At 36.0% G+C, this 13,545-nt stretch overlaps 1 protein-coding gene across 3 annotated transcripts in view; it reads left to right on the top strand.

Moving 5' to 3' along the window:
* The window catches only part of LOC129002050 (uncharacterized), a 46,564-nt gene extending 38,053 nt beyond the window's left edge, over positions 1-8,511 (top strand). For all 3 annotated transcript variants that reach the window (XM_054429562.1, XM_054429561.1, XM_054429560.1), the window contains exons 11-13: positions 3,606-6,524; positions 7,675-7,734; positions 8,287-8,511. In XM_054429562.1, coding sequence (XP_054285537.1) covers positions 3,606-6,524; positions 7,675-7,704 — 2,949 coding nt within the window. In that variant the 3' untranslated portion in view covers positions 7,705-7,734; positions 8,287-8,511. The remainder of the gene's footprint in view (positions 1-3,605; positions 6,525-7,674; positions 7,735-8,286) is intronic.
* Positions 8,512-13,545: the final 5,034 nt, after the last annotated feature.

The raw sequence follows: 13,545 nt of genomic DNA on the forward strand, positions 1-13,545 counted from the left end.
TTTTTTTGTATTTTTTATATTGTATCTTAAACCGATGCTTGTTGTGAAATCTGGACATGCACAACTTCAATTTGAAAATTCAACCATGAAAATTGGTCGAGTAGAAGAGCCAAACGAACTGGGAAATGAAAAACTAAATTTAACTACCAATAGAGCAAATTTATTTTACGTATAATCCGGGTTTGGACTGTAGCTACATATATGCCAATGCTTGATGGGACATCTGTGCGTACATACCCTCAATTTGAGACCTCAATCTTGAAAATCAGTCGGTTAGAAGAGCCAAACGAACTCGGAAAAGAGAAACAAAATTTAACTTCTATAAGAAATACATGGAGAGGAAATTTTTTTAACATATAAACCAAGTGGGGTTATAGATAAATATTTGCCGATGCTTGATGGAAAATCTGTGCGTGCATACCTTCAATTCGAGACCTCAATCATGAAAATCGGTCGGGTAGATGAGCCAAACGAACTCGGCAAAGAGAAACAAAATTTAACTCACATAAGAAATACATGGGGAGCAAATTTCGTTTACGTAGAAATCGCGTGGAATTATAGATACATTGATGCCGATGCTTGATGGCAAAACTGTACGCGCATACCTTCAATTCGAGACCTCAATCATGAAAATCGGTCGGGTAGAAGAGCCAAACGAACTCGGCAAAGAAACCCCAAATTTAACTCCCATAAGAAATACATGGGGAACAAATTTCGTTTACGCATAATCCGCGTGGGATTATAGATACATTTATCCCGATGCTTGATGGCAAATCTGTGCGTGCATAACTTCAATTTGAGACCTCAATCATGAAAATCGGTCGGGTAGAAGAGCCAATCGAACTCGGCAAAGATAAACCAAATTTAACTCCCATAAGAATAACATGGGGAGCAAATTTCTTTTACTTATAAGCCGAGTAGGATTATAGATAAATATACCCCGATGCTTGATGGCAAATCTGTGCATGCATACCTTCAATTTGAGACCTCAATCATGAAAATCGGTCGGGTAGAAGAGCCAATCGAACTCGGCAAAGATAAACCAAATTTAACACCCATAAGAATAACATGGGGAGCAAATTTCTTTTACGTATAAGCCGAGAAGGATTATAGATAACTATATTCCGAAGCTTGATGGCAAATCTGTGCGTGCATACCTTCAATTTGAGACCTCAATCATGAAAATCGGTCGGGTAGAAGAGCCAATCGAACTCGGCAAAGATAAACTAAATGTAACTCCCATAAGAATAACATGGGGAGCAAATTTATTTTACGTAGAAATCGCGTGGAATAAAGGATAACTATATTCCGATGCTTGATGGCAAATCTGTGCGTGCATACCTTCAATTTGAGACCTCAATCATGAAAATCGGTCGGGTAGAAGAGCCAATCGAACTCGGCAAAGATAAACCAAATGTAACTCCCATAAGAATAACTTGGGGAGCAAATTTCTTTTACGTAGAAATCGCGTGGAATTATAGATAACTATATTCCGATGCTTGATGGCAAATCTGTGCGTGCATACCTTCAATTTGAGACCTCAATCATGAAAATCGGTCGGGTAGAAGAGCCAATCGAACTCGGCAAAGATAAACCAAATTTAACTCCCATAAGAATAACATGGGGAGCAAATTTCTTTTACGTATAAGCCGAGTAGGATTATAGATAAATATATGCCGATGCTTGATGGCAAATCTGAGCGTGCATACCTTCAATTTGAGACCTCAATCATGAAAATCGGTCGGGTAGAAGAGCCAAACAAACTCGGAAAAGAAAAACCAAATTTTTTTAATATATAAGATGACCTCACTACTTCTGAATTAAAATAAATTTTGTTCAAACCCCCAATTTTTTGCATTTTTGTCAAGTTTACTCCTAATGTTTACCAGTAATTTATGAAATACTAATAATTTGTTTGGAGAATACGACATCTATGAAATAACGAACAGCTGTGAAAGATGAAAAGTTGAAAAATTAAAAATTGTGGATTTTCAATCAAAAAGATAGTTTTTAACGCTTTTTTAACGTCTTTCTGATAGAAAATTAACATGAAAGGCTTAGGGGTCAACCTTTTGAAGCCCTAATCAAAATATCCTTTTTAATTACCATTTTGCTCTTCGCAAGATCTTAAGCTTTAAAAAAACCCCTCAATCGTAACAATCGGCGAAGTAGGTCGGGTGAAAAAGGACTGTTACAGCTTATTGAATTAGGAAGATAGATAATGTTAAACAAGACAATGACATATCGCATACTTTATACTGGATATTACAAGACAATGACTAACCAAAGAGCCGTTGATTTCCGAGGGTAGAATTCCGGGGTCAGATATTTATGATTTAACCACTGGGGGTAGATGTCCGGGGGTAGATGTCTGGGGGTAGATGTCCGGGGGTAGATTTCCGGGGGTAGATATCCGGGGGTAGATTTCCGGGGGTAGATGTCCGGGGGTAGATATCCGGGGGTAAATGTCTGGGGGTAGATATCCGGGGGTAAATGTCCGGGGGTGGATTTCTGGGGGTAGATGTCCGGGGGTAGATTTCCGTGCTATAGCAAATCACTTTATAATCAAACAATTAGGTTGATTATTTAATAATATATTGGGGGTAAATTTCCAGTCGCGGGCTGTTTCTCGACCGTGTTTAGGCCCCGCCCCTCGTGACGTCAAAATGACGTAGGCGTTTTTTCATGGGGGTAAATATCCGGGGGTAGAAATCCGCTACCCCGCAAATTTAAATAGCATTTTATAAAAAAAAACACCTTTTTGCTTCCTTATAGCAGCAAACTTAAGTATTATAAAATCTAATGTTATTTATATGGAATAAATATGAAGAATAAGAAAAGAATATTTATTTTCTCCCAGTAATTCATTAATACTGCCTGTTTATGAAAATATTTGAGTTAAAATCCAATCAGATTGAAATTAGCTTATTCTGCTGGTTTGCTGTTGCGAGAGTATTCAACTAACATGATTTCTTATAGCCTAACAATGGCTTCAAAGTGTAAGGAATGATTTTTTTCTTCATTCTGCATTAAAAATAGCGGTTTTTATTGCATGCGTTGTGGGTCTAAAGTAGCTGTTTTACTCTCTAGAGAGTAAAATTCATTTTTAGCTTAGCCCCTAGGGAGTAAAAATCAGCTGTTGTCAACTGAGTTGTAATTTTTGATTGTAAACAATCGCATGCATCGAAAGTATGTATCGATTGTTTAATCAATTGTAGTTTATTGTTGCCTTATTGTTAATTGTTCGACATATCAATAGTACAATCTACACTTGTAATAGACAAAACGATTGAATCACTTACTTTCCATTAGCAAAATAAATTGAAAAGAAGTAAGAAGTCAAATTGAGAGGTTCTTTAAATGAAAACTAGGCCTATTTTAGTTTTGTATCATACTTTGTTCAAATATGAACAATGGTTCAATATGACGAAAAATATAGTTCATCACACGGGTAAAAAGTGTCTTTTGAACCCTCGCTCATTTTTCAACCTCAGCTTCGTCGCGATCGTAAAACTTGAGCTCAGGTCGAAAAGAGTCACTTCTGGCCCTAGTGATAAAATATACTATTTTATTACAAACAATTAATGTAGGTATATTTTTTTCAGTCATCTGGAGCTCAAACAATAAATTCAACTGGGGAAAAAATCGCCAAAACAAGGTGGGGTCAGAAACCTGAGGATCCAAGCTCCTTAGGCAAAATCAATCAGTCATTGGCAAAACTGGCAGGACTTATAAATGAAATGCAAGTCGGAAGGGATAAAGCTAGACTAGAGAATATTATTAAGCTACTGAGATGCGCTCTGCCAAAAACAAATGAAATAAACGAAATGATAAGGGCACAACTGACAACAATGGTGGAACTTCTTCAGAAAACACTGTTGTGTTTACCATCAAATCAACTTTCAAAAACTATGTGGGAAGTTGTGAAACTGTTGAAAGCTGAGTTTAAAATTGTAATAGGTAATTCAACCGACACTCCGGATATAACATCAAGTAACAACAAGGATCAAGCATTGAACGAAACTAAGGCTCTTAATGAAGCAGATAAGAAAGAATCTAGGAGACAAGAAAGAGAAAGTGAAAAATCATATACAAGAAATGATACGTCTTCCTCACGGCATAACTCTCAAGAATCTAAGAGTGCAAGAGAAATTCACAGAACATCCTCAAGTAGATTGAGTGATACACGTATGGAAAGCGGACCAGACAAGTATAGTAGATGGGAAAGTGCCCCTTCAAACCGTAAAACATCTGCAAGTAAATCAAGTGATGAGCGGAAGGAAACTACGTCAGACAATTACAGTAAACCAGACAATGGGTCTTCAGACAGAAGAACATTTACAAGCAGATCAAATGATGCACAGAAGGAAATTAGATCAGAAAAGTACAGAAGACAGGACACCGAGTCTTCGAACCAAAGAACATCTTCAAGCAGATCAAATGATGCACAGAAGGAAATTAGATCAGATAAATACAGTAGACAGGACACTGAGTCTTCGAACCAAAGAACATCTTCAAGCAGATTAAATGATGCACAGAAGGAAATTAGATCAGATAAATACAGTAGACAGGACACTGAGTCTTCGAACCAAAGAACATCTTCAAGCAGATCAAATTATGCACAGAAGGAAATTAGATCAGATAAATACAGTAGACAGGACACTGAGTCTTCGAACCAAAGAACATCTTCAAGCAGATCAAATTATGCACAGAAGGAAATTAGATCAGATAAATACAGTAGACAGGACACTGAGTCTTCGAACCAAAGAACATCTTCAAGCAGATCAAATTATGCACAGAAGGAAATTAGATCAGATAAATACAGTAGACAGGACACTGAGTCTTCGAACCAAAGAACATCTTCAAGCAGATTAAATGATGCACAGAAGGAAATTAGATCAGATAAATACAGTAGACAGGACACTGAGTCTTCGAACCAAAGAACATCTTCAAGAGAAAGTGACAGAAAACCAAATTCAATTAATGTGAACATTGAAGCTTCTTCCTCTACGCAATCTAAAACTCAAAGTAATGAATTGAATAAAATTGTGGAACTATTGCACAAAGCGTTGAATGTAGCTACAAGTTCGTTAGGAAATAACAGTATAAAAAATGAATTAGAAAAAATTGCCATACTTTTAAAACATTCTTTACCCACTGATAAGGAAGCCTCAGATGATCAAAAATCTAAATTTTTAATTGTTTTAGATGTTTTGGAACAAGCTTTGCAGAGAAATACTTCTACTTTGGGTAATAAAGCGACAAATTTGACCACTGTCATATCCTTATTGAAAAGAAACCTGAAAACTAACACAGCACCCACAAAACAAGAAAGAGCACCAATGAAGTTGGACAGCACACCTGCACAGTTATCAGCATCAAGACCACTTCCTCAAGTACAAATTAAAAAGGAAATAGATGTTCATCAACCAGATCCATTTGTTCATATTATTCAATTGTTGCAGAAAGCTTTAAAATCCTATGCTGGTACTATAGAACATGGTTTAATGAAGACACAATTGACTGTTATATCTCAGTCTTTGGAAGGAGCAGTATCAAAATGTGGAAATACAACTGAGATTGAACAAAAGAATCTATTAAAACTCATCGAGTTGTTGGAACAACTTCTTATCTCAAATCAATCTTCATCAAATAACAAGCCAGTAGAATTGTTGGGAATCATGCAACAGTTAAAGAATGCATTGCAGCAAAAACCTGGAGGAAGTACCTCTAAAACACAACAGTTTGTTCCAAAACCCACAAGTCAAAGTAGCACTTCTTCATCTGCTCCCCCAAATACCCCGAAAGTTTCAACTGATCAGCATCAGTCTGAGCTTTTACAAATCATACGACTGTTACAACAAGCTCTACACAGTTATTGCAGTGTCTTGGATCAAGGTTATCAGAAAGATAAACTTGCACAGATATCTCAAATGTTGGATAGAGAATTGGAAGAGTACAAAAACACCATGTCAATAGATCAGTTAAAAAAACAGATGTCGCCATTGATTGCCATGTTGCAGCAAACTCTTCAAAATCAGCAGCCATCGAATAAATCAAAGGGGCTCTTGCAAATCTTGCAACAAATCGATAAAGTTATGAATCCGCCAGCTCCAGTTGCAACAAATGCTTTCAATGCAACTCAACATGCTAATATGCTGGGCAGCTTGCAACAACTGAACATGCTTCAGCTACTTCAGCAACAGATGCAAGGTGGATCAAAGATGGCAGCACCTTTCCAGTCCACACCGGTCCAGACTGCGTCTGCGCCTGCAAACAACAATCTACTTCAAATGCAGATGATGCAAATGATGCAGCAGCTGCAGAGTGCTCTGGTGCCGACTGGTGTAGGCGACCAGATCAATCAGATCTCCCAACAGATGCAAGCTTTGCAACAACAGTTGTTGCTACTGAACCAACAACCGCCGACATTCCAACAACAACCGATGCTGCAATCATTTTCTGCAGCCCCAGCCATGTCCCAGCCAAATGTGTCAGACTTGATGAGGCAGCTGCAGCAACAGGTGAGAAAAATTTTAAAAGTTTGTTTATTTGCAGCTGTGTCTATATTAAGTCTAAAAAATTGTTTTCCAAGGAGTCTAAAGTATCAGGGTAAACGTTGTTGGATGCGTGAATATAGTAAAATTTCCCAGTATTTGGTGTCACAGTAGGCTATACATCAAAGTTTTGAAAACATTACAAGTAAATAATTAAATAGGCTATCCAACCGATTTTAAGCGTGGAGGGGATGAATGTAGTTTTCTACCCTGACACCAGGGGCGATATGAAAACGCTACAGGAAAAGCGCTCTAATCAGTCAGTCTGGTGACCTATAGTCTTCACTGTTGAACATTTTTGTCATTGTGGTACATAAAATTGTATGTATGACAATGAACAAATTGACAGTGAAGATTGAGGCCGGAATATTTGACAATGGGGCTTTATTTGGTGTAGGTTGGTACTAAACATTCCCGTAAAATACCGCCTGGCAATTCTTTTGTCCCGTTTTCGGGGATTTTCTCTATTCGAGCCATATTACAAAGACTCTGGTTATTGATCCAGGCAGTGTTGTACCTTTGGGTGTTTCAGTGAACTACATCCACTTTCGGGGTAACGCAGAACAATCACCACTGCTCTTTTGTGATTTGTCTTACTGAGGTATTTAATGCTAATAGCGATCGCTGATTCAGTTAGCGTGCCGGGGCTCCGCCTGGGCCTCGCCACAGTTTAGGAGCGCCTGTGTAAAGGTTTTCAGCAGTGAACGTGTTAATGTGTGTTACTATAATCTACAATAATTTCATTTACTTTCAGCAAAATGTATTTTCTTCTCTGACAATATAATTTAAATTATGCAGACCTATACACTTACAAATTTGATAGAATCTAGGTCTACATCGTGTTGAGTTCATGATACCAATGGTTATACCACTTGAAATTTTCCAGTTTATCCTTTTTAAAGACATTTTTCTTGTTCAAAGATGTGGCCTAACTGTTTTAACACTTGATTTAAGACCTATGTCTGCCCAATCACTTGAAAACGAGAATAAGTAGGACTACTTAGCACAGCCTTTGCTAGTGAATATGTCATCCATCAGCTTACAATATGACCATGATGCTTTGCATATATTTAGAAAAAAATATAAGGGTTTTACCAAGTTTCTTATATTTTTACAGGCTTCGAATCAGTTTAAGCGCAGTAATTGAGCAGTAATTTGACAAGTTCCAGAATAGAAGGTGGGTAAAGTTGTTTTATAAGTTTCCTAGCTGTAAAAACCTTTCAATAGAGTATAGTTTATCTGAACTAAAGAAACACAATCAGTCAAAGAAGTTTTTGGAATATCTTAACTTTTAATATAACTACGGGGATTCTCAAAGGGTCAAATGTGATTTTAAGGCTGGTTAAAAATGGTGTCATCGATACCTACAAAATCTGTTGTGTAGTGCATTTGTACTGAGTGGACACTAAACAAAAGAGAAAGCGATACTGGGTATATACAAATTTTGACTGCCATGTCTGCAGAAGGACAATTTGAAAAATGTTCTGGGGACCAACATCATTACGAAGATAAATTGACGTACCTATCTATTTCATAATAAAACATTCAGTGTCAAATTCTAACTGAGACATTGTTCGACCAATAAGTTGCATTTTCGTCTACTTTCAAACTATCCGACAGGTCTTGGTTGTGGTCGGGCTGGTGCACTATTTCCCCGATATAGAGTAACAGTTTGACTTGTTATTATTGTTTATTGTTAATATAATTGTTTTGTTTTCTTTTGTTACAGATCAGATCGGGAACATTTGGGGGGAATACATGTCACCATAAGATAATACAGAAGCATGTAAATAATAAACAAAATTGTTTGTGAAAAATAGCCCTTCTAAAAGGTTGTTTACTTACGTGTAAATATTTAATAATAGAAAATCCACACAAATATTGCATGTGGATTTTATGGACTATGTAATTATTTGTATTTATTATATTTTTATGTATAATAAAAATGCATTTTACTGTAATATTTGAATTTTCTCAGCCATTTCTTGTTTTTTACTTAAATGTATCTGTAAAGAACCTGACAAAAATTAAAGCTTTCTAGGACATATATGTATGCAGAACATATATTCCCTCATCATATAAAAAAAGAAACCAATCATACTATCAAGAAAAAAAAACAACCCATGTTTATTTTAAAAGAGTTATTATCAAAACTAAATCAACATCAACAATTCATAATTATTCTATGTATGTCTAACACTACATCAGTAGGAAAAAGAAAAGTGATAATGTATGACAGACAATTAGAATATTTTTAGAGAAGATAAATGCTTTGGACCAAAGTCAAACAAAGCATTAATTATTGTCTTGGTTTAAGAATCAATATCTCTGAGAAATAGTTCCAAAGTCTCTTTTGGTCAGTCTGGGCAATACATCTTAAAATTAGTAGGTGTTTTGCTAGACTCTTGTACTTTTATGCAAGAAGGACGATGGCTTGTCCCCTTAAGAATAAAAAGAATAAGAATCGTTTATTGCCGTTAAACATGTACATGCAATGGGCAAAGTCACATTTTTAAAATACTTACCACTTTCCCTTAAAAGGGTTTGTTGTTTCTTTATTGAAAATGCAACTGGCTTAGACGCACTGCAAACAAATACATAAAATTATTGAATTAATGATGAATAATTCAAACAAGTTCAAAGTTTTGGGAAAACAGTTTAAAGGCGCTGTTAACTAGTGATGGTTTCTTCTGCAAAACAACATTTATAATTACTACAACGTTGGTGAAGAATAATCTGCATTTTTCAAACAAGAAAGAAACTTGTACTGTACATTTCAGTGTAAAAGCAACTTTAGAAGCAATTGCTAATTCGCCTAAACCTGCAAGTGAGAAGAAATATAAAATTTTTTAAACACAATTATTGTTAGTTTCATCATAAGTTGCTTAGGAACTTTTGAAAATAATACATTTTTATCTTTAATGCTCATTATTTGAGTACAATTTCTATTACAGTAGTACTCCAATTATCCGAACTCCAACCATCCAAATCGCTGATTATTAGAATAACATTGTCTCCCTCGGTCACAGCAAAATTGTGTTAAGTTTTTCGCAAATTCGGCAAAATGTTAAATATTTTCTATGGTCTTGTTGACACCACCATCGTCTCCCACGATCACGGAAACATCGTCATTGTTTTTTGCGATCGTGGCAAAAAGTTAAATATAGGCTATAACTGTGTTGACACCATCGTTGTCTCCCGCAATCACGGAAAATTGCAACAGTAGGGTACTCCGCAATCGCTTAAATTTTCCGACACGTTCAGCGATAGTTAAAGAAAGGCATGACGGCCTATTTCCTATAAAAAGACGGTAAAAATTTCGGTAAAAATCCAACTATATGAATTTTTGATTGTCCGAATGGGGTACGGTCCCAACTGATTCGGATAATTGGAGTTCTACTGTACTCATACATTTTACCAAACACATGGCTACCAGAAGGAATAATTTAGGAAGTGATATTTCAGAATGATGAAAACAAAATAATATAGGTTTCTCTATTATGTTGTGGTTGTATAAGTTATACACCACACAAGGCACACTGAGAGAACCTACCTATCCTGGATCAGGGGAATCGCCAGCAAATGCTGCAATCCCATCATAAAGCAGAAAAAGGGACGACTCCTATGAGCTGGATATTAGGTTATAGTTTTAGTTTTACCATGCCAACACTTCAGGGCACGTATTTTAAGGCAAAGATGAATTTTGAATGAAATAGATGATAGCTTTCTTACTGAATTGAGCCGGGTATTCCTAGGCGAGGAAACTGACTGCGGAGTCTGTTCTTCTCCTGTCTTTTATAATTTAAGGGTACTGTTTTCCTAGAAGCCGAGCAGATCGCAATTGAAATCGCTTCCCTGCACTCCACATTCCAAGCTCTGCTTCTGCGCCTAGGAAAGCTCGGCTTTAGATCAGCTGGTTTAGCGAGGATCATTTGTTAAAAAATCAAAGACAGCTGGGAGCAATTAGAGAAACCATTAAAAAGATGTAGAGTTTTCATAGGATTGAACGTGCAACCATTTAATTACCAAGCGAGCACCATTTCCACTCAGCTACTCAGTTAGGTAGTGTTATATAGTCAATGGTTAGGCTCAGCATTGTGGCTGTCGCTATCACAACAGTCATGACTCTCATTGATGTTTTTTCCCTTAGATATTTTATTATTTTTTGTTAATAAACTATTTTATCTACCGTCTCATAAAATGGCACAATTCAAAGATGTATAACGAGCAATCCACCTGAAACTAATCATTTAACTTTTATAAGCCTACTACCAATCCTAAAAGACTACTAAATTGCCTTTCTAGACGAGAGTACTGTATTGTAAGAGGGGGCGGAATTAGAGTCCCGGTATGCCAACCAAAGCTTGAGGGTAAGAAAAATATTTTGAAACGAAAAAATAGTATATTTCATTTCATCATTTTCACCCATTCTGTGAATCACTAGGGCGTAAAGTGACTCTTTTGGACCCGAGCTCAAGTTGAACGAGGCAAAGCTGAGGTTGAAAAATGAGCGAGGGTTGAAAAGAGACTTTTGCCCGTGAGACGAACTATATTTTTTATCATTTTGAACATTTATCTGATCAAAACAACACTAAAAAACTAATATAATTTTTATGTAAAGGTAACTTCTCAAACCGTCTTCCAACATGTGTTCAATTTTGTTACTGGAAACAAGCAGCTGTTTAGTAAGTTATTCAATCATTTCGACTATTACAATTGTACTGTATTGGTATTGGTGTACATTATACTATTGATATGTCAAACTATTAACAAAAATTCAAGAATAGCTACAACAGATTAAATTAATCTTGCTGTTATATACATAATATGGACACAGGCAGTCAAAACATTTATCAAATAAATAAAGATTCTGACAATTACAATATACTATTAACAAAATCAATATACACACAAAAAAATAAAAGATATACACTATTAATTCAAGATCAAGATGTATGCTACAGAGATGAAGAACAAGAGGGCGAATAAGATTTTAATCAATCATCAAAAACTAAAATCTCGTCTAAGGAATTAAATAGAATGGCAATAAGTCACTCACACAATTGAATTTGGTAAGTTGGTGGCTCTGTCGATAGCACCGATGACTTCAGCCCAAGGCAGCGATGTCAGGGGTTCGGATTCTTGTACCTGCCACTACTTTTAACAGCACAGTTTACTGTACTGTACAAATGTATGAAATTGTTCACACAAAAAAGCTGGGAAGTGCCATCAACCTAATTCTTTTAAAAATATATAATACAGTACCAGATTTTAAGCTTAAGAAATCAAGGTCACATGAAACATCTCAGTAAAGAAAGATTATTTGATAAAGAGGGAGATTTTGTAAATTTAAATAATATTTGAGTGATCAATCTATCTAAACTGTTAAGTTGTGTAGTTGTAAAGATATTATTGGACAGATCAAAATGAATTAAATAAAAATGTATCACTAGGGGCTGATAGGTTTATTTGATCCAACAGTAGACTCCCTCTTATACAGACCTTTTAACTGGACATCGGTTTAACCGGACTACACTCAACGGAAAATACATATCTCTTTAACCGGACAATTTTCATCAGTACATTGGTTTAACTGGACTAGATCGGCAGGAAGTGGGCGGTACTGAAACGACTGTTCTCGTGGGAAAGATTTGAGACCATCACTGGTCTCACATGTTTAAATACAATGCTCTCCTAAATTTAAGTCGGATATCACTGTAAACGGTCTGTTTTAATGAGTTTTTGGGGATGTCGGCTTAACCGGAAAACCCGTTGTCCGGACTGCCGGATAAGAGGGAGTCTACTGTATATGCATAAAGAACGAGTGTGTAATATGAACGTGGTGAGCTAGATGCCTATACTCTGTTCACAAAATATAGGCGGTTTAGGGGAAGAAATCTATCCCCTCCACATCACCCTATAGTCTAACAGTTTAAGGTTTGTTAGGTGAGCACTGTAACCCAGCTACCCAGCCATACTGGTAATAATTGGCTTATCCTAGTCAGTAAAGAACACTCATCATCGCCTAAAAATACTATCCTGGTCATGCAAAACACTAATCCAATCCAACTCATTGGACTTAACTTCACCTGCTTTATGATGGGATTCTCATCTGTTACTCAGCATTTTCTAATAATATTTAAGTATCTATCCTGCATTTCCAGGATTAGTTTTAGAAAAGATGATCTTAGTTTAAACCACTAATAGAGGGTGTTATTGATCAGTATAGACAGCAAATCAATTGTATATCGTACCAAAAGGTTATGATTTCAACCATTTTATCTGTCATGTCCTCATCACAGGTCCCTGAAGTTAGCGTACCCATATTAGCGTATCCACTTTTGTTCGTACCAATCAATAGTTCTTATAAAAAAATTCTTATACAGTATCTATATATCAATTGTTAGTTCTTTGTTAGTTCTTGATAGTTCCCCAATATTTTCGTTAGTTCTCAAAAAATAAAAAAAGTTATAAGGTATTCAACGTGGGTACGCTAACTTCACACCTATCGAATTTCCAGTGGGCACCGTTTTCTGACAAAAAATGCTTATATCTATGTACTAACCGTTACCATTGACTATACAACACTACGTAGTGTTATATAGTCAATGCCGTTACTTCTTCGTTAATTCTCATTAGTTATCCAATATTGTTGCTAGTTATAGAAAAATAAAAAAGTTATAAGGCATAAAAAGTGGGTACGCTAACTTAACAATTATAGAATTTCCAGCGGGCACCGTTTTCTGACGAAAAATGCTTATATCTATGTACCAATCGTCAGTTCTTCGTTAGTTCTTGATATTTCCCCAATATTGTTGCTAGTTCTATAAAAAAAAAGTTATAAGGCATAAAAAGTGGGTACGCTAACTTAACAATTATAGAATTTCCAGCGGGCACCGTTTTCTGACGAAAAATGCTTATATCTATGTATCAATCGTCAGTTCTTCGTTAGTTCTTGATATTTCCCCAATATTTTTGCTAGTTCTAG

Source organism: Macrosteles quadrilineatus, unplaced genomic scaffold (genome assembly GCF_028750875.1).
Source record: "Macrosteles quadrilineatus isolate MER2022 unplaced genomic scaffold, UCM_ALF_1.0 Scaffold_9__3_contigs__length_116548681, whole genome shotgun sequence".
Classification (NCBI taxonomy): domain Eukaryota; kingdom Metazoa; phylum Arthropoda; class Insecta; order Hemiptera; family Cicadellidae; genus Macrosteles; species Macrosteles quadrilineatus.